The 22,091-nt window shown below is 33.8% G+C and overlaps 1 protein-coding gene across 14 annotated transcripts in view; it reads left to right on the top strand.

The window, feature by feature from the left end:
- Ahi1 (Abelson helper integration site 1) overlaps positions 1 to 22,091 on the top strand; it is a 187,811-nt gene that overhangs the window by 3,017 nt on the left and 162,703 nt on the right. For 13 of the 14 annotated variants that reach the window (XR_010041922.1, XR_010041923.1, XR_010041921.1 and 10 more), the window contains exons 2-7: positions 2,138 to 2,205; positions 3,838 to 3,953; positions 12,587 to 13,137; positions 15,562 to 15,746; positions 18,958 to 19,177; positions 20,151 to 20,343. Coding sequence is in view for 9 of the 14 variants with exons in the window: in XM_063232985.1 (XP_063089055.1) it covers positions 2,196 to 2,205; positions 3,838 to 3,953; positions 12,587 to 13,137; positions 15,562 to 15,746; positions 18,958 to 19,177; positions 20,151 to 20,343 (1,275 nt within the window). In the remaining 5 variants the exon portion in view is untranslated. Of the gene's footprint in view, positions 1 to 2,137; positions 2,206 to 3,837; positions 3,954 to 7,986; positions 8,079 to 12,586; positions 13,138 to 15,561; positions 15,747 to 18,957; positions 19,178 to 20,150; positions 20,344 to 22,091 lie in introns of all 14 variants that reach the window. The other variant, XM_063232987.1, reaches the window with a different exon arrangement.

Genomic DNA, 22,091 nt, shown 5'->3' with positions numbered 1-22,091 from the left:
CTACTCCACTGTGCTGCTTTATGACATGACTGGTCTACTTGTTCTATGACCAGTTGTCTAATGGCATTACTGGTCTGCTTGTTCTAGTTTTAGAAACAAATAATCCTTATGGGGCATCTATTTTAATACAGAATGACTCTAGATTATCCTTTTTAAGGTTTTCTGTCTTTTATTTTTTTGTTTGTTTGTTTGTTTTGGTACTGGGGATTGAACTCACAACCTAGCGCTTCAGAGGCAGTTGCTTAGGCCGCTGAGCTAAATCCCTGGCCCCCAGATTATCCTTTTCATGGCAAAGTAGTACTCCATTCTGTACAAATACTACATTTTAAACCTATTCATCTGTTGATGGCAATATTGGCTATTTTAATACATAGCTATTATGAATGATTTAACTAAATATGAATACGTGTATATCACTGTGGAATATTGTCTAATTGCCATTCATTGATTCTTGATATTCTTGTGCAACTGGGTTTTGTTTAGAAAGTCTTTATCTATACCTGTGTTAAGGAGTTTTACCTATTTTGTCTTTCAGTAGATTAAATGTTTCTGTTCTAATATTTAGAGCTTTGATCCATTTTGATTTTAGTTTAGTGCATAGTGAGAGATGTTGATCTGGGTTCAGCCTTTGACATGTGAATAGTCAGATTTTCCAGCACCATTTGTTAAAGCTGTCTGTCCTCCAGCGAAGGATTCGACTCCTTTGTCAAAAATAACATAACTGAATATGCCTGTTATTGTTGTTTCTGTATCTTCTGTGCTTTCTATTCATCAGTGCCTTCAGTTCTTTCTCCTGTTTCTCCATTGGTTTCCTTTCCAAAATGTGACATAAATTTTCTGCTCAAGGGGTTGGAGATTTAGCTCAGTGGCATAAGCGCCTGCCTTGCAAGCAGGCAGTCGTGAGTTCGATCCCCAGTACCAATAAAAAGGAAAAAGACAAAAAAAAAAATTTCTGCTCAAGAGAAAACAGGTTTTGTCCAATATAAATAAGCCATATAGTGTATTTCAACTGTTGTCTTACATACTGAATAACCAAAATGCATGTAAGTGTTAAATTCCTGTTGCTTATGTGCTGTCGGTTTCAATCACTGTTGCTGTTACTGCACTTTATATCCTCTGCCTTTTCTAATTGTGAAATGGAAAGTAGGTGCTGACCAGGCTTGTCAAATCTGTTTCCTAGAAAGAGGACATACAGGCTTTTTACACTGTAGGTTTAGTGATGTGTATTCTGTACTCTATATAGTTGTTACATAGGTTAGTGCATATAATTAAGTGTATTTGCATAATCATTCTTTTCTCTTTAACCTTTCTTCTGAGATTTTTCTGCTAGAGAAGCATGAATGTGAATCTCTAGGAAATTAGACCATTAGTGAATGCCTCAGCCAGCTAAAAAAAATTTTGTATATTTTCTTTTTTAATTTTTCTTTTAATTTCATTTTTTGTAGATTTAGGATTTCTACCTAGGGCCTCAAGCACAATAGGCAAGCACTCTACCACTGAGCTGCATCTCCAGATCTTCACTTTTATTCTTAAAACAAATAACAATTGTATTCTAATGTGAAAATGAAGGATGTATGTATTGCATTTCTATGATCTTGAGTAGCTTTAGCATAGTACTGATCAAGGTTTGAAAAAGATGGCACAAATACTTCTGTCAACCTTCTTTATTGTCATGTATTTGTTTGTGGGATACAGAAATATTTGTATGTATCATTTATGAATGTGCTAGCCACAGTATATTTTACTAGTAAAATAGTGTATGCTCTGGGAAAGTCCATCATGAGGTGGAGTTTAGTTTCTTAAAAGCATGTTAAAATGTTTTATAACCCTTCTTAAAGGTTTACTAACATGCCAATGTAGATGTTTCATTTTTTTCTAAACTGTTTTTTATTTCAAATATATGAATATGTTATTTAGATATGACCCAATTTACTTAACTATATATCAAGATCCTAACCTGATTTCAGGGTATTCATATTATATTTGGGTAGAATTGGAATAAGAGAATGTAGTTTATTGTTATAAATCTGATGAAGCAGAAGAGATAACCATGGCATAATCTTGCTTGGAGAATCTTTTGTGATTTTTATTTGGTAGTTCCATATTAAAAAATAACAAACTCTTTTTGTTTTCATAGGATCCTGACTGAGTCAGCGTTTTACCTTATTTCTCAATGCTCTTCATAAAGTTCAGCAATGCCAACTGGTAAGGCTTTTAGGAAGTTTGTGTGCAAAATTTGTATTTTATACATTTACTGTTAAGTTTGGTTTACTTTAACAGGTTTATTTGTAATGAACAAAGTAGATGTAACTAGCTAAATATTACCCTCAGAGATGGTAGTAAATATTTTAGGGTTGGTTTCTGTTGCAGCTCCTCAACTCTGTCATTAAAGCATGAAAACAGCATTAAAAACTCTTAACTGAATGAGCATGTCTGATTTCAGCAAAACTTCACAAAAACAGGTGATTGATGAGTGGGCCATAGTTTGCCCACATCTGTATTCAGTATTTATTAATTGAAAATGTATTTATTGACTACCTATTCTGTGCCAGACCTCATGCTAGTAGCTACAGAATGTAAATATGTAGTATAATAAGAGAGAGACTATATAAATATATAAAATTATATATATATATTCCTTCATTCCAGTAGGACTAAAGGCTATGAAGGAAAAGAACAACCTGCTAATTGAGAAACAGGAAAATTTAGATGAGGGTGTCAGTAAATGGTCTGTTTTATGTCCGGCGCCGCGTCTGTCCCGCAGAATGAGGCACACGAATACTTTGTCTCTGCAGGCTCCTTTATTGACTGGGCTACAACCTCAATACACGTCCGTCCTTGACGGCTTCCTATGTGTTGTGCGTCAGGCACTTCCTATACTTGGGCTTATATAGCTAATGTTATCCAATCATGGGATTACACGTGGGGACAGGCGATTGGGCGGCAACAAGGAAGCAATCAATCATTACCATATATGGCGGGGACAGTAAGCCGAGCAAGAACCAGGAAGCAGGATGTGTGCGCCATCTTGGGCACACGATGGGCGGGGGAGCAGCGAGGCGGTAGGCGGACGCCATCTTGTGGCTATATTCTCATGGGTAATACGGCAGGCTCCCAACAGTTTTAGACAGTACTTAATCAGCTAACTGCCCATTTGGTAAAGAGCTAGAGTAAGTATGCACCAGGTAGAGGTAGCGTTATTCACATGGAAGGGTTTCTTCTTCTGGGGGAGCTACAAGAAAGGCAATTCAGCTAGGATGTAACTACCTAAGAGGATATTTGTCTTAATTTGGAGCTCTGGAACCTCTGGGCAGTGTAGAACCCTCCAGGGAATGTGAAGAACCTTTTTTTAATCCTACCTGAAATAGGAAATATGGAGTTTTAAGCAGAGGAATGTTTTATAGGAAAAATAATTTTTAATACTTGTTGAATTCTGACTTACAAGCTAATCAAATGTCAGTCATTTTTTATGCAAACTGATCTTCGTAGAGTTGTGATTTTACAAATAAGGAAAATGAAGTTTAGGGGTGTTAAGTGACTTGTCGAAGGGCACATAAATAAAATTGATAGATGCTGCTGTACATCAAATGTGAAAGGTTAACTTGGCAAAGGAGACCTTTAGAGAGAGAAGCCAAAAATAAATAAGATGTAGGTGAGAGTAGTGTCACCCAAGCTAAAAGAAAAAGTATTTAAAGGTGGAGGGATTGTACTACTGTTTTAATGTAGCTAGAGAACTCATGCAGATACTTACAAGAAAGTATCCTTATCATAATAATAATGCAGGTTTAAGTTGTAGTATTGTTGCTTAGAAAAATAACATGTGTCTTTGTTTTGTAGTTGAGAGTGAAGCCAAGGTAAAAACCAAAGTCCGCTTTGAAGAATTATTTAAGAACCACAATGACCTAATACGAGAAAAGAAAAAACTGAAGAAAAAACTCAGAGAAAGCATCTCAGTGAGTATTTGATCATTTGGTTTTATAGCAAATTATTAATAATTATTAATAATTAATAATTTTATAGCAAATTATATCTATATAATGTCTTGGCTTTCATATTAAAATTCAGATTTAGAAATTAAAAAGAAGAAGTCTGTGTCATGGTCAATAACACATGAAAAGGTAAAATTTGTGTTAGCAGGATCATCACTATTAGAGTATTGAGTTCCGTTTTCAGTGGTGTCCTATAAGAAGGGCATATGCAAACTGGTGGAAGGGACAGTGATATGGGTGATAGATACGAGGTGTTCTTCCATGAGAAGAAAGGGGTAAAACTGAAATAAACTAAATGGTAAGTAATAAGAACTTATAAAGATATTTGACCTACAAATAAACAGCCTTCTTGGGATTGTGAAAAGATGAATCTGTTTTGCATTCTGGTAAAATTTATGAGACAGTAACTGTATGTAGAAACATTATTTTTAAATATCAAAAAAGAGATTTTACAAATACCAAAACCATTTTAGACTTCTCTTTAAAAAACACTAAATCCAAAAAACAGTGAAGAAGTGTCTAGAGGAATGAGTGAACAATTGTGAGCCAGAATTTAGTATTGTTAAGTAGTCATTTGTGAGAACAGCAGTAAACTTGTGCATTCATAAGTGAACTATGGAAGATGCTCTAGTTGAAGATACAGTACAATTTTCATACATGAGTCCAAGATAAGAATTTAAATATGGAACGTTTATAATCTGAAAATATTGTTCTATGAGCTTTAAAATTAGGGTATTTTTTTTCTTATTTTTAGAAAAAAATAAAAATAACAATAAAAAGTTCCAAACAGGAAACTCTGGATTAGTAGGAGAGTTATAATAATTAATACACTGTGTACTATTGTCTTCATAGTAATTACTTAGAGTACAAGATATGGGCATGATATTTTGTCCAAACAATATTACAAAATCTTTATTTCCAATGAACTGAGAGAAACTAGCTATATAACTTTAAGTATCTTGCATATAAATATATATATTTTTTCTTTTTCCCTTTCTTCCTTTGTGCCATTACATTTTATCTTTTCTTTTGAACAGTTTCTTCCCAATTCACAATATCTACCGTGTGTTTTGGATTTAATGTACTTGTTCAGTTTCTTACACTAGTAAGACTATATGGTATTTACATGTCTGGGTTTCATTTATTTCACATATGATCTCTTGCATCCATTTATCTGTGAAAGTCTCCAATTTATCCTTCTTTGTGACTGAGTAGTACTCCATTGTATAAAAAGACCATATTTTTTTTATGTATTCCTTGGTTGATGGGCATTTGAGTGGTTTCCAAGATTTAACTATTACAAATTGTGCTGCTGTAAACATAAGTTCATATATATCCCTGTGGTACAATGTTTTTAATTCTTCTTGGAAGATACCCAAAATGGTAATAGCTTGGTCAACTGGATCCTCCAATCCTAGTTTTTTGAGGCATCTCCACACTGATTGTACCAGTTTACACTCCCACTAACAGTGGAGAAGGGTTCCCTTTTCCCCACAGCCCCACCAATATTTATTATTGGTTAATTGCTTGATGATAGACATTCTTTCTGGGATAAGATGGAATATCAGTGTTGTTTTATTTGCATCTCTTGAATGACCAATGATGTTGAACAATTTTTTCATGTACTTATTTGCTGTTTGTATTTTTTCATCTGAGAAGTGTATGTTCATCTCAGATTCCTGTTTTGGGGTTGGGTCTCTTAATTTGGGGATCTAATTTTTTTCAATTCTTTATATGTTCTAGATATAAATCCTTTGTCTGAGGGACAACTGTCTATAAGTTTTTCCCACTCTGGGTTGTCTTTTCACTCTGTTGGTGATGTTTGTTATGCAAATTTTTAATACGGCAAGATTCCATTCATTGATCCTTGGTAATATTTCCCATGTAGCCTAGGTTTTGTTCATGAAGTCTCTGCCTACACCTATGTCTTTAAGATTTCTACTTATTTCCTCTTCCAGTAAATTTAGTGTTTTTATTTTAATACTTTAGATCTTTGATCCATTTTAACTTTAGTGCATGGTGATAGGCATGTTTCTTTAGCAGCATTTGTTGAAGTGCCTATCTTTCTTCCATTGAACAAGTGGCTCCTTTGTCAAAGATAAAGTGGCTGAGTGCGTTTGAGGTTGTGTCTGCATTTTCTGTTCTCTTCCATTGATCCTCCAGCCTATTTTTTTGTCAGTACTGTACTGATTTTATCGCAGCAGCTTTGTAATATAATTTCAGGTCTCAGATTATGATGCCTCTTGACTTGTCTTTGTTGCCCAGAATTGCTTTGCTATTCTAGATCTATTCTGGTTTCAAATGAATTTTAGGAATGTTTTCTCTGTGAGATATTTTATGTGTGAGGTATGATAATAGTATTTTGATTGGAATTGCATTAAATCTGTGTAGCAATTTTAGAATTTTAGCTAGCTGGGTGTAGTGGGTCATACCTGTATTCCTAGCACTCAGGAGGCTGGACAGGAGAATTGTTACAAGTTCGAGACCTACCTGGGCTACAAAGTGAGCTCAAGGCCTGCCTGATCTGCATAGACAGACCCTGGCTCCAAAAAAAAAAAAGATAGCTAAAATCTGTTTAACATATAGAACTTTCTTGATTATTGTGTCAGAAATGTTGCTGGACATTTATATTAGATGTGAGTACAATTAGTCTTCAATTTAAAATGGTGCTGTGTCCTATAAACCCATTTTTAAATTTAAAATACATTTAATGCACTAGTATCCTGAACATACTATTTTAGTAACATAGATCCTTGTTGGGTGCTGTTTGTCTGCAGATGTGATAGGGAGCTGACAGGGAGCCGAAGCTCTCTGCTGCTCCTGTGCATCTCCAGAGAGTGTAACACCACATACTACTAGCCTGGGGAAATAGTCAAATTCAAAATTCAAAGTGAAGGCCAAGTGTGGTAGCACATGGGTGTAACTGCAGCACTCTGGGAAGTGAGGAAAGAGAACCGGGAATCTGAGCCCAGCATGGGCAACTTAGTAACTAAACAAGACCCTGTCTCAAAAAATAAAAAGGGTTGGGGGATGTAGCTGAGTGTGAAGGCCCTGAATTCAATCCTCAGTACCACGAAAAAAGAAAAAAAGTATTATTTCTAGTTCATTGTACCATCATAAAGTAAAAAAATCATAAGACAAGGATGCTAGACATAGTGGCACACACCTGTAATCTCAGCATTTGGGAGGCTGAAGCAGGAGGATCACAGAGTCAAGGCCAGTGTGGCAACAAAGTGATTTAGGACCAGCCTAAACTACATAGTAAGACTCTGCCTGAATGAATGAATGAATGAATCAATAAATAAATAAATAAAAGGTAAGAACTACTTATATACAATAACATACAGGTTTTCAGAGATTAAACAAGTGAATCTTGTTCATATAGAGAAAGTCATGTAACTATTACTCTTACATAAATTGTAGTTATTCATTCTAGATTGTGAAGTAACTTACATAATGTATATAAAATAGATTAATACACTTTTAAATCATCAAAGGTAAGGAATAATCATGAGATTTTTTTAAAAAGAAGAGAAGTAATTAAATAAGAGCAAACTCCTAGTCATGACAATACATATAAATGGCTAAAGCTACCTGTTTTAAAAATACATACTAAAATAGATTTTTAAAAATAGTAGTACCACTATCAAATAAATTGACCATAGAGTTTAAAAATAAAAATGCAAATATGTAGATGAAATACATTCTAGAAACTTAAGAGTTGTCTAATTTTGAATATATTGAAAGAATAAAAACTATAATATATGATTGAAATTAACCATGTTAAAAGAATAGTCCAACTCAGTCCCCACCCAAGAACTCATGTATAGCTTATTAACTGGATATTGGCCAATATTAATAAATTAGTACAGATAGATTGAATAAAAACCATATGAATGTATAAAAATTAAAGCGAAAACATTTTAATTGAAAATAGAATGGTAATTATTTCTAATTGTTTGATGTTCATGTGTATTAAAATTATGTCCCCTCTAAGTTTCAGGTAAAATGAAAATCCACCCATGCACATAGCATACTATGTAAGACTGCAATAGTTTCCCATCAAGGAGAGAAAATAATCCATATATGGTATGTAAGAATCTAGTATATAGGTTCTTCCTTTAAAGTCAGCACCCCTAGTAAAAATCTCTTTTCATCATATGTATTTAATATTCTTGATTTTTGGTAGTATAATAAGATATGAAACACAGATATGTTACCCGCTGTTTCAATCGATGCTTGTCTATACTACATGCCAGGAATCATACAAAGTCTTTTTCATGTATTAACTCACCTATTTTCGTGAGTCTTATAAAATCAAAACAGATTAGAGAACTAAAGGAGAAAGGTAAATTTAACAAGGAACATACACTTATACTAGTGAATCAGTCCTGATTCCACAGCTTGTTTTTATGACAGCCATGCTGTACCGCCTCCCTGTGGGCAATTACTGTGTGGTTCTGAGGATAACAGATTATTATTATTGATAGTCTCAATATTGATATCATTAGAAATATTAGGTAAATTGAGTGATGTGTACAAATAGATAAAAACCAACCATATAAAAATCTATTGTAGTTAGAAAAAATATTAGAAAATATTGGATGAAAAAAGTACAAGTAACAGTCAACATCACATATATAGAAACTATAAAAACTTTGAGAGGGTTGAATAAAATTTCCAGAGACATAGAGTTGTTTTGAAATTTATTAGTAAATATTACAGAAGACTTGTACTTTATGCATGCTGGGCATTTATTTTTATTTTGTATGGTGATGGAGATAAAGCCCAGGACCTTGTACGTGCTAGGCAAGACTTTATCACTGAGCTATATCCAGAGCCCTGTGTAAATTTTGTTATTTGGAAATTAATATTCAGGTTTAACTGTATTATAATCTCTAGTCACTTCTTACAGTTTTAAATTTTGTTGTGAGGCAGGATCTCGTAAGTTTGCTTAGGGTGATTGTGACCCTGGAATTTTCCTTCCTCCGTCTCCTGAGTAGCTGGTGTGTGCCGTGGTGCCCCTACTGAATTTTTGTTTTTCAAAGATGGAAGTTTAATTAACTTGGCTCATTATCATTGTCTATACTATGTTAACTTGATTTTATTCTTAATTTTTCTCCTTTCTCCTTTTATTTTTTAACTGCTGTTTCATAGAGATAATATCTTCTTTACCTTAAGCATTATACTTCTAAAAATTTTAATTGTTTATACATAATTTTGAACAGTGGAAAATCATTTAGGTTTTCTATGTATTCTCTATCCATATATTCATTCATCTTCATAAATATTCAACTTATAAATAAATTCACCATTTAAATATTTAATTAACTTAGAAGTATGAAATGATATTGGCTCTATAATGACAAAGTCCCATTCTTCTCAGGAAATAACTAAATTAAAAGAAATCGCACATACATCATACTGATCAAAGTAATCGTACTGTGTCTTCAGAGTACAGTTCAATAATATTGAATGGCATCCCAACAGAGTCCAGCAGCCAGCAATACAAAATTCATGTTTGCTAGGAAGTGAAATACTGCAAGGAATTTTTTAAAAAGATGATGTGACCTCTATCAAACTATAAATCAAGGTAACCAGGTTTTAGGAAAGGTATAGGAGATATGAAAAGATACAAAAGACACAATCAGACATATAAAGAAAACAAAGTTCAACTTGTAGAGATTTTTAAAATACAGTATTTGAAATTACAGACTCAATGAAATTAGTATATTACAGACCACATAAAAACAATCAGCACTGGATGTAGTAGCGTAGACCTGTAATCCCAACATTCAGGAGACTGAGCCAGGAGGATCGGGTGAGGTTGAGCAGTAACACTGTCCACAAAGTTGACTTGAGTTTTGCAGAACATTGTACTCAATAGTAATGGCATTTGAGTGTATCTGAAATATTTTCTAAGACAGATAACCATTCTGGAACATACAAGAAATCCAAATGTCTTAATTTTAATAACCTAACTGATGCACAAAAGTTCAAAAAAGGAGTGAACAGAAACATAAGTATAGATGTATTTGGGTCATTTCAAATTCAGTCATCTACTGCCTGAAGCTATTAAATTTCACAAAGCAAGGTCTTCTTTTAACTTCAGTACAAAAGAACTGAAGTTAACAGCAAAAGCTTATAAGATACTTAAGAGTTTATCTCATAAAGCTGTTAGAAAAAATCAAAACCACAAAACAATGTACAGAAAATTAATGAAAATATCAGCATAATCCTATGAAATGTGTACATTGCTATCAAAGATCCTCTAGGAATTATGTTATTGCAATATTTGTACAAGAAAAAACTAAACAAAGAAAAAGAAAATAATAACAAATGTAGTTTGGGGTTGTAGCTCTATGTTAGAGCACTTGCCTGCTTACCTGCGTTTGACCATATCTGTCTGTCTGTCTGTCTGTAAATAAACATTATTACTACAAAGGTGACCTGAGCAGTAGAGCAGAGTAAATGAAAGTTGAACTTCATCTGATTGGCTTTCCCAAAATTTTATTGTTAAAATCACCTTCCTATTTTTATTTCTTGTTTATTTCTTTTTCCAACTATTCCTTCAGGAGTGTCCTGTATATTAGCTCTACATTTCTGGTACTCACTGAAAAAGCAGAAAATTTTGTACGTGCTCGATTTTAACATAATGGAAATCCGAGGTTCTTGGGATATAATTGTATTCATAAAAACACAAAAAGAAGTTTTTGAAAAGATTAGCAGTGTTTTTCTTTCTGGGAAGCAACCAGAGTTGAATTTTGAATTTGCTTTTCTTTTTGGTACTTTCTGTATTTTTTTTCTTGTTAACTTCTTTCAAAGCTAGATGTAGTACTGCATGTCTGTAATCCAGCTTCTCTGGAGGCTGCAAGTGTACAGCAAGTTCGAGTCCAACATAACAAGACCCTGTCTTTAAAAAAAAAAAAAAAGATACATATATATATATATATATATATATATAGTTTGTTTGTTTGCAATTGAGCTTATCTTCTAAAACAAGGTGAAAATAAACTTCCTTTTTGTTTTAAAAAGGCTGTTTTTATTAGATTTGATTAAGGAAGGTTTTTAGAGGATATAGTTTCATAATTTATCCTTGAATAAATAGAATTTGACAATATTTTAGGTGAGCAAAAGAAAGACTCTTGGGGATAGTAAAATATTGGCTACTTATTGTGATGCTGTTTCTTTCATCATTTTTCCATCTGATTTTCCTATATATTGGATATTTTCTAACTACTTTTAAATTCCAAAAGTTAATCCTCAGCTTTTATTGGTAAGCTTAACCATTTCTGAGAGGGTTTTTCATTTTTATTTTTTACTTTATCCTGGAGAACTTTGGTTTTTGTCTATCCTGTTTCGCAACATATCTGTTAAACTTTTATTTCTTACTCAAAATTTTATTTCTAAAATTTGCATTTTTCATCAAACATGCTTATGGATTTCTTTATTAGTATGTTTACTTTAAATCATTTTTTGCTTATACTATACATTTTCTTCAGGTGCTCACTTTTCTTTTTATTGGATGTGGAAGCTCTCTCTATTGCTACTTTCTTTTATGGTTTATTCGTTTCTAATTATCTAGTTATTTTCATATTTGAGAATCTTTCTTCTGCCTGCCTGCTGGATGCTTTTAACATACTCTGCTTCTGCTGTTTGTGAGGATTATACTTGCCCTTTCTATACTCAGCTGCTTAATCCCCTGGGTAAGTGTCACCAGCGGATATAAGTGGAAGTATGGGAGAAGCTATCCACCCCCAGCTCTTCAGTTATTCATCCTCAGGCATGACTCCTTTTCATCCTTAGGGTACATGACTGTAATATGGAGAGGTTCTCCAGAAAAGCCTTTGTCTCTGTAGGAGACTTTTCATAGGACTGTGGGTTTTTTGATAGTTTCTTAGTAGATATAACTTCTTGTGTTTTTAACTGTTTGGGGGAATTTCTCCAAGTGGTTATTTTACCTCTAGTACATCCTTTTTTGATCACCAGGCTTTTACTGTTTGGGTTTGTTTGTTTTTCTGTTAAGAACACATCTCATTTCAAATGATTGGAAAAAGAGTTAACAGATCTGGGCTCAGTTTATCATTGGATTTAACTTGATATTTAATATTTAACAGCATTTTAATGATACAGTTGGACTAATTTCAAGCTAATCTTAGAGCTATAGATTTATGGTTTTAGAGTGAAAATTATGAAGATAAATGGCACATCTGTGTTTTTTGTTGGTGAACCTTAAATGAGTTGTACTCAGTGACTCTTTTAGCAATTTCTCAAATACTCGTTGATTAGAGTTGGAATCATTCTGCCAGTAAGAAAAATTGCACTTTAGATTTCAGCAATTAATTTATTTTTGAAAAATATTTAAGTACTTTCTTCTATGCTATTATTAATTCAATCTGAAGTTCCTTTCAAAGATTACTAATCTAATTCTGGGAGCAGAAACTGGAACGGTGTTCATCAGTTACTTTAAGTGTAGTCTCATTATGTCCAGGTAAAAAAATAATCTCTCCAGTATTCTACATTGTTGATTAGTAATCATGATTTTTAAATTTATATTGCTTAGCAGAAGCTTACCATATTCCATATTCTCTTCTTAGCTTGACACTTTTAAAAGCGACCCTCAAAATATTAAAGAAGCTAAAAGCGATGTTGTTAGCTGCTCTAGCACAAATAAGCTGGAGAAGAGCATGGCAGCCGCTAAAAACAGGCTGAGGAATATGCAACCAGCACCTGAGGATCCAAACGATGGTGTTAGCAGAGAGGAAAACAAGGAAGAAAAGTCACACAAGCACTCTCCAAAGGCTGCACAAGAAAGGGGACCAGAGACTCCTGAGAAGAAGGTACATTCCACGTACCAGAAAGCGCCAACGAAGTTACAGTCAGGTGCTGAGTATCAGAGAAGTGGGAAGGCAAATGAGGGAAGAGAAAAGAATGATTTATTAGAAGGGGAAGAAGAGCTGATGCAAGCTTATCAGCTCCAGGCAGCTGAAGAGATGGCAAAGGAGATTAAGAAGAAAATAAGAAAGAAACTAGATGAGCAGTTGACTAACTTTTCCTCAGATACTTTATTGCCTGATGACAAATTGAGCAGTGAAATACGAAGAAAGAAAAAAAGGAAAGTTCCACTCCTGTCCAAAGCTGAAACAAGGTATTTTAAATATAAAATTTACTCCTAAGAAAGAAAATATTTTTTCATCTTTTGCATAATAACTATAGCTTAAGAATTAAGAAAATTCTTACTCTTTTATTTAAAAATATTGACCTTCGATCATAATGGTTAACCTTGATAGAGCACCTTTCCATGGGGTAGAGGCTTCATAAGAACTAACTCATTTGTCCTTTGAACCAATCTTAGGAGGAAAACTAATACTATTCTACTTTGCTGAGGAAGAAACTGAAAGATTTAAGTCTTAGGACTAGTGATAGGCTACATCAGCGCTTTGGCAGTTTAGCTCCAGAGTCTGTACTTATTTGAACCTGCTTCTAAAACAATAGAAACCCTAATACTCCTCCTTTTGAGTGATAGATGCCTGTTTGGATGTATAAATATGGATTTTCCCCTTATTTTCCAAAAACATTTGCTCCTTCCAGAGTAACCATCAAAACATAATTACTGTTGAGAAGAACTTTGTGTTCACTAGTCTTTTCTTTATGACTCTTCCATGTTAGTTTATATGGTGTAGGTTTCTTAGTTCATATTTACAGGTTCTGTAAAAAAAATAACCTATAAAATCTTTAACCCACAACGTTTTTCCTCATTTAGAGAAACAACTTGCAATGAGAACATTCTGTGTATGACTATTCTTCGGCATTCCAAGGCATTTCCCCTTAACCCCTCCGCTAAAAAGAATTCCCCTCTTATCAAAAGCTGAATGACCAGTAGTAAGAAAGAGACTGGAAATCAGTTGGCTTCAAAGGCATGTTAGTAATAAAAGTGTTAGTTATCTATTGCTACTGCATTAGTCACTTTCCATTCACTGTGATGTAATACCCAACACCCACAGAGTAAAAGAAGAGAGGTTTCGGGCTGGCATTTATAGTCCACAGTTGGCTGGCTGCTGGCCGAGATGGTGTGGCAGAGGGCAATAGCAGAGGAGAGCTGTTCAGAGTGTGCACCCACAGAAAGCAGAGAAAAGGGAGGTGCTGGGGGGGAGTTAAACACTCCCAGGCCATACGCCCTGTAATGCTCTTTGGGGTGCATATGTGACCAGCCTCCAACATCTCAGTTGTAAGTCAGCTACAGGCCATCATAATCGAATCATTCTTCCAAAAGCCTGACACCTTGAGTGCATGAGGCTCTTGTTGACAACTACATATGAACCATAACAGTTACATTAAAAATTTAACTGAGAATACAGCACCTTAGAATAACAAACATTTATGGTCTCAAAGTTTCTGTGGTTTTGGAGTATGGAAGTGACTTTGCTGCATGCCTCTGATTCTCAAAGGTCTCTCACAGGCTGCCTTCAGGATGTTAGCCGCTGCTGAAGTTAGCTCAAACTTCACCTTGCAGAGGACTTGCCAAGCACATAGCCGTTAGAGGGCCTTGGAACTCCACTTATAACCCCAGTCAGTAGTCAGTGGCTGTTGGCACATCTGCCTGTCCAGAAACATCAGTACCTTACCACATGTGCTACTCACAGTATGGCCCTTTTCTTCCCTAGAACTAGGGCTCTGAAGGAGCAAGAACTAGGTAAAAGTCTCTTTAGGACCTAATCTTAGAAGTGACATCCATTAGCTTGGCATTGTCTGCTAGAAGTAGAAGGGTAACTGTACTTAATAATACTTTATGATGTGACAAAACACATGGCTTTCTGGAATGACTAATTTTAAAACTTTGTCTTTTAATTTTAATGGATTAGTTTCTCTTCACAATCATTGTTTTCTTTTGCTGCTCCCCCTTACTATTCAGTGATTCATGTGATTCAGGTTTTCATTTTAACGTAGCCTAGAAAAATCACTCATCATCCACTGGAAAACATAGGAACTAATTTTTACCTAGAAATCAAAAGTTATATTTCTGAAGCCTCTTAAAAATGGAAAAGCCTGTAGTTTTTTTTGCCTTTCTATAAAGTAATTTTGAAATATGTTTATTAATTGCTAACTTTACATCGGGGTAAAGACACTTCAACTAGTCCCATGCAAACAGATCCACTGCTCATAAAATACAATTCTGTTTTCCTCTGGGGTTTTCCTTCAGTTTAATTGGCTCATTAACTGGAATTGGAAAATTAACTAATCCTCACTAAGCATACCTAAAATCATATCTAAGATGCCTCCTTTGACACCTAGTCATTTTATTATGTAAGAAAATCTGTGCTTTTCTCAACAGAAAAAAACAATCTAGGATTATCCTTATTTCTCTTTGCTGTCTATTGTTGCACCTGAATAATAATATTATTTTATTTTATTTTATTTTTTTGTCTTTTTCCTTTTTATCGGTACCGGGGATCGAACTCATGACTGCCTGCTTGCAAGGCAGGTACTTGTGCCGCTGAGCTAAATCTCCAGCCCCTAATATTACTACAATACTATGTTTGTAATGGCTCTTGTATTTGGGTTACATTTGTAGCACATTGACCACCTCTGATGATGCGGTGGTGGAAGGTGAACAAAAGACGGAATCTCCAGTTGGAGCTGTCACTTCAGATTCTCACCAAGATGGTGAAATGAGTTCAAAGGAACAAAACATAGATGACAACACGGCAGAGAACACAAAATCCAAACCAAAGAAAACTAAAAAGAAGGTTAAAGCAGGTTTGTAACCCAAACTAACTGAAAAACCACTTACTTTGGTGGAAATAACTTGACCCTAGGGTATTAGCTCCTAGAGCTAAAACTAAACGGTATAAATTAAAATAATTCAAGACAGACATTTGGTACTTGATCTTGATTCACTTAAATTAAATCATTTATTTATTTTTAACTGTGGGTCTCTGTGAAGAATTTATATTACTTGAGTCAACCATCTGTCTCTTGACTTTAATTCAACTTTGTAGTTGCTCTTTGTGGCATGGGAAGTTGTTTTTTCTAACCATTTAATTAATATCTCCTAAATTGTTAAGATTCCCTCATTGAAAGCTAGAATTAACAACAGTACATTGTAAATATTAGGGCTGCATCCCTCTCTTATTGATGGTGTCTTTCCTGTTCCTCAGTCTAATTCAGCTTCTCCACTTTCCTAATTTTCTTTTCCTCTCTTGATTTCTATTATCTATCTAAAATACGCAATTTTAATATTTGTGATTTCTAATCATTGGAGAATGCAGTTGGTGATGTTTTGTGCCTCTTATAGTTAAAATTTTTATAGCTTTTGTTGAAAGATAATATACATATAGAAAGAGGTATCAAAGATGTATTATCCATTGAATTTTCACAGATTGAACATACCTGTAAAATCATGATTCAAATTAAAGAGCAGACTATCATTAACAACAACAACAACAAAAAGATTATCATTAGCACCCAAAAGATCTCTCAGGTCCCCTTCAAGTTGGTTCTATACAGGACTAACCACTACTCTGGCAACTAACATAGTTTATTTTTTGCCTTTTTTTGTGTATTAATATTGGTAAAATCATAAATATTGTACTTTTTGTGCCTGACTTCCTCACTTAATGTTACTTTTATAAGATTTACACTATTGTTATACTTAGAGTATTCCTGATCACAATTAGTTTAGTCTCTTGGTGGTTACTTAGTTGTTACTAAGTTTGGGCATTTTCAAGAAAAGCTGTAATAAACATTCTGGAGTCACATCTTTTGGTGAATATCTGTATACATTTTTGTCAGGTCTATTCTTAGAGTTGCTATGACATATATTATGTTTATTTTAGTAGCTCCTTCAGATTTTCCAAACTTAGTTACTGAATAATACCATTAGTGTTTGAGCATTCCAGTTGCTTCTTCTACATCTTCACCAACATGTACATTGTTGGACTTCTGAAATTTATAGGTATATATAGAGGTATTTTCATTTTGGCTTTAATTTGATTCCCACTAAAGCTAGCTGAGTATCTTTATATTTATTGACTATTTGAATCTTGCTTTTGTAGATTTCAGATATTCTATGCACTTTTTAAAAAGTTGTCTTTTTCTGATTCATGTGTTAGAATATCTTATATACCTATGTGTGAATCTTCTCTTGATATAAGTATGTCCACATACACACATATATTGCAAGCATTTTGCCTTTCTGGATTTTATTATTTCTCTTATGGATAACTTTTGAAAAACTATTTTTTTTTGGTATCATAATCAAATTCATAGCCTCACATTTGCCAGGCAGGCACTGGCGCCACTGAGCTGTATCCTCAGCTCCTGAAAAACAAAGTTTTATAATACCTAGTTTATACATTTTTTTCTTTGATGGTAATTCTTTCTGTGATATTTAAAGAAATCTTTCCCAAGTCCTGAAGATGTTTTTCTAAAAGTTTTACTGTTTTACTTTTCACATTTGGATATACTGTTCATTCATCAGGGAGTATATTGTGAATAATTTCAGTCTTTTGAGGTTATTGAGTTTCCTAATGACCTTTTTATGATCAGTTTTTGATAAATATCCCATATATTTTTGGAAAGTAGCATAGAAGTGTACGATAGAGAAGATCTAAGCTAAAAATGGAGTTTTCAAAACATTCCTAAATTGAAAATCCTGAGGTGGATCAAAAATTGGGAACAAAAGTAATTCCTAAGATGTGGTCTGCCATGTGTTTCAAATTGACAGCTTCACAGGGATTTATCTCTTCAGCTCAAAAAGACTATGGGAGATGGAGTTTGCCCTTCAGTGTCTTTTAGCATGGCCATTTAGTTTTTGCTTCATGAGCTTCAGATGTCTAAGGGCCAGATGTGTTTGAAGGCCCTAAGTCTCCCAGTTTTATCACTCCAGCATTGCATGAACATCAGAATTTCTGCTCTTTTCTCTGTCCTCCAGTAGTGACCTTCCACTAGGGGGAGAGGAGTGTTCACCTAGTTTTTCAACCTCTAGCTGTAACTCTGAATTGGTAAGTGACCCCAGGTGAAAACTGACCAAAGATCCTTATGAAAATTTGTTACCCTTTCTAGGATTTTATTTTTTGCCTATCCTATTTCAGAATTTACTCTTGGTAGAACATGTTCTGCTAGCACCTCTTGATGGGAGATTTTGCTATCTCTTCAGCGTCCGAGTAGCCTCAGAATTCAGTTTTATGAGAGTAATTTGACTTGTATTTGTGACTTTTCAAATCTTGAGTTGTATCACTGTAGTCCTAGGGAACCACTGAAAATTTTGCTGGTTTATCCTTCAAGTAGTAACCTCCCTGGGCCAAATCCTAAATGCTCAGGCTGAACCCCGAGTCAGCAAAAGTTCCCCAAAACGAAAGCAGTTGAGATTCTACTAGCTTGCGAATTTTAGTATACATTGTTTCTGTACTTTTCTGATGACTTAAAAATGTGCTTTTCATAATTTGTGTTTTTTCACATGATTTTAGTTGAAGCTCAGCTATTGCATCTAGCTACAACTCCTGCAGAAGAAGACATTCCAGTTATAAATGAACCAAGTGATACATATTCCATCTAGAAAATGCGTAGATGAAATTACTTTTTGGTTTGGAGATTCTTTTTTCTTTTGTGTTATTTATCCTAGTTAGGGAAAATCTAGATACCTCATGGATGCTACTTTAATGTATATGCAGTATTTTACTCCCAGTGTGTGGTCTGCTGGTGTCTGGCATTTTCTTTCTTTTCCCTTGTAGTTCTTCTGGATTTTGTTTGTTTTTTTGTTTGTTTGTTTGTTTTGTTTTGTTTTGATTTGGTTATATTTGGTACCAGGGGTCGAACTCACAACCTCACACTTGGCAGGCAGGTGCTTAGGCCACTGAGCTAAATCCCCAGTAAGTTCTTCTGTTGACAGAATGAAATAATCATAGGTCAGAAAGTTGAATATGTAATTCCAACAGAAAATGATTAATCATAATTTTTTTGCATGTAGTTTCAGATAATAATGAGGAAATTGATGGAGATGGTACCAATGAAGTAACAAGCCAAAATAGTCCTGTTCATCCCAAAACTTTGCTTGATGATGGCCTTGTCTTAGGAGTTTATATTCACCGAACTGATCGACTTAAGTCAGATTTTATGATTTCCCACCCAATGGTAAAAATTCATGTGGTTGATGAGAAAACTGGTCAGTATGTCAAGAAAGATGACAGGTAATTTTTCACATTGCACAGTTTACTTTTTAAATTGAAGCTGTCTACAGTAAAAGTTTTAATTTCTGCTACTACTGGCAAAAGTTAAAAGTCAGTGGAAATAGTATTGGGAATTTATAGTAGAGAGGACCCTTCTAGCAGTCGGTGTTCATCAACCTTTTGATATTTTTAGAAAAAATGGAGAACCTCTGTTCATTTTTAGTAGAGAGCTTCTGCTAAGCTTAATGACTAATTTATGCCATAAAACTTGCATTATAAATCATCATGCATCATAAATCTATTTTGAAATTAATGTTGCTGGGGCCTCGGATGAGGTAAATTGTGAATTTTTTTTTTTCTAAGATTCCTTCTACAAGCAAGATGTACATGAAGACCCAAATAAAATATACAGTAAAATAAATGATCATACTTTACATACAAAAATTATTTGTTTGGAAAGATGGCAGGTGATGAAATCATGAAGATTATCACAAAAAGTTTATTTATTCTGTTGGTTGGAATAATACAAAGAAAAGATGACAGCTTAAAAGGTTTTGCTCATTTTTTGCTTGTTTGTTTGTTTTGGTACTGGGGATCTAACTCATGACCTTGCACTTGCCAGGCAGGTACTTATGCTGCTGAGCTAAATCCCCAGCCCCTCATTTTTTTATATAAATGAAATTCTTGTAAATTTTATCACAAATTCATTTAAAATTCAGAAAGTTACTTTGTTTCAGATATTCATACTTCTCACTTTATAGTTCTGTAAAGAAGTAATTCTGTGAAACCAAGTTATAGCATATAAATGCAAAATGAAAGTAAACTCTACTACTTTTGAGCTTTATAAAATTTATAACTTTTTAGATGGACAATAAAAATAATATTTTCTTTTATAACATTTTGGCTATTTTTGATTATTTTTGCTGTGTATTCTATATTATCATTTTCTAAAATTATAAGAATTGTGTTGATGAAATTATCTCTCTTTAAACAGTGAGAGACCTGAGTCATCTTACTATGAAAAAGAGAATGTAGATTATATTCTTCCTATCATGACACAGCCATGTGATTTTAAGCAGTTTACCTCAAGACTTCCAGAGTGGGAAGAACAAATTATATTTAGTGAAAAATTTTCCTATTTGCTTCAAGATGTTGAAGAAAATCCTAAGGTGATCCTTTTCTTTGAGGTATGAATTGAATAAAGCAACTTAAACTATGTTGTAGTTAACATTTAATCACACAAATATAATTTATTTTCAGTAGTGAAGTAATGCAACAAAGTTTTACAAGAGTTTGTAATATGCTGTGTAGATACAAGTAAGGACCTGCTTTTTAAACAGCTATAAAGTATTTGCTAAGCATTTTGCTGGCGCTCAGGTTTAGCCATGGAGCTACTGTGAGATACCCTTTAATCCTTACAGCAACACAGTGACTTGAACTCTAGTGATGAGCATAGTCTGGGTGAGTGCAGTTCTCTTCTCTGAACCCATTCACTAAGTGTAAACTCATTTAACTATATTGGCCTCTAAGAATATGCAGACCATGTAGATAAAAAAGATCAATTGAATAATACAAAGTAATATATAACCAACAAGATAAGGAATTTCTTAGATGTGAAGTGGAAGAGCAGTCAGAGAAAGCTTTATAGATAACCTTTGAGCTGATATGTTTTGTAATATTTTTATTGAAAAGTGATTTCCTCAAATTTATTACAATTTTAATTGTAGCTGATTTATACTTGATGATAATTTGAATCTTGAATACCATATTTCTTTTCTCTGTTTTGTTCTTTTCTTCCCTTTTCCATAAAAGGAGGTAGAGAAACTCCTTTCCAATTTAACCGAGCTGGAGAATTTTAGCATGGGAATGACAAGGAACTTGGCATAACCAGAGCTGATAACTTATATTGTCAAGTTGCCTGTTTTTATGGTCCTTGACTGTCAGCCTATTTGTCTGTTTCTCTCATATAAATATTTTACTCACCTCTATATGAGCAGTATGTGATTTGTAAAAACAAATACAATAATTTATATCTCTAGGAACTTTTGTTAGAGAAACTTGTCATTGTTATTACAGTGTTCTTGAACTGATTTATTAAGAGATTTAAAAATTATAGATTATTGGATTATAAACACTTCTGGTTACTTCTTAAATTTTAACATGTGTTACTGTATAACTTTTTGGGGGGGGGGTACCCGGGATCAAACTCATGACTTTGCACTTGCCAGCCAGGTGCTATGTCATTAAGCTTTATCTGTGGCCCTGTAATTACTTTATGACTTCAATCCTTTAAGAGTTTAGTGAGAACAATTTGATAATATGTATTAGAAGTCTTTAAAACTATTATTTTACTCCTAGATATTCATTGTATGTGAAAAATAACCAATCCGTGAGGGTGTGCATGCAAGTATATTTATTTCAACTTTATTTATAATAGCACAAATTTTAGAGTGCTATATGAATCTAAATTTCAGTTAATAACAGACTCAGCATAATTATGGTTTTTATTGAATATATGATATGGATAATACAGAAGGTAGTGGCCAACTATTAACATGATGGCTTCATATAAATCATACATAGCAAAATCAGCAATATAAATGATAGAATATTTGACTCATACACATGCATATGTCTTAACATGAAGGGATAGCCACCGTTTGCTTCATAAAAATAGCAAAATAGCATGCATTGGATTTACAGCATAGTCCCATTCTCATATATATTCAAGAATACAGAGACAGAAAGTTTAGATTAGTATAAACAAATGTTACTAGTGGTTATTTATGGGTTTAGGTTACAAATTGTTAGTGTTCTTTCTGTATTATCAGTGTTTTTTACTGAACATGTATATTTGAAAATATTTAAGTATTAAAGAGAAAGATGGAAAGAAGTCCATGCTATTGCTTGAGCAGTCTTCAATAAAAACTTATGT

The sequence above is a fragment of the Cavia porcellus genome, unplaced genomic scaffold (genome assembly GCF_034190915.1).
Source record: "Cavia porcellus strain 051 isolate PalLab524CR breed Dunkin Hartley unplaced genomic scaffold, mCavPor4.1 scaffold_22, whole genome shotgun sequence".
NCBI lineage: Eukaryota > Metazoa > Chordata > Mammalia > Rodentia > Caviidae > Cavia > Cavia porcellus.
The sequence above is the reverse complement of the archived record's forward strand: the minus strand, read 5'-3'. Positions and strand labels throughout refer to the sequence as shown.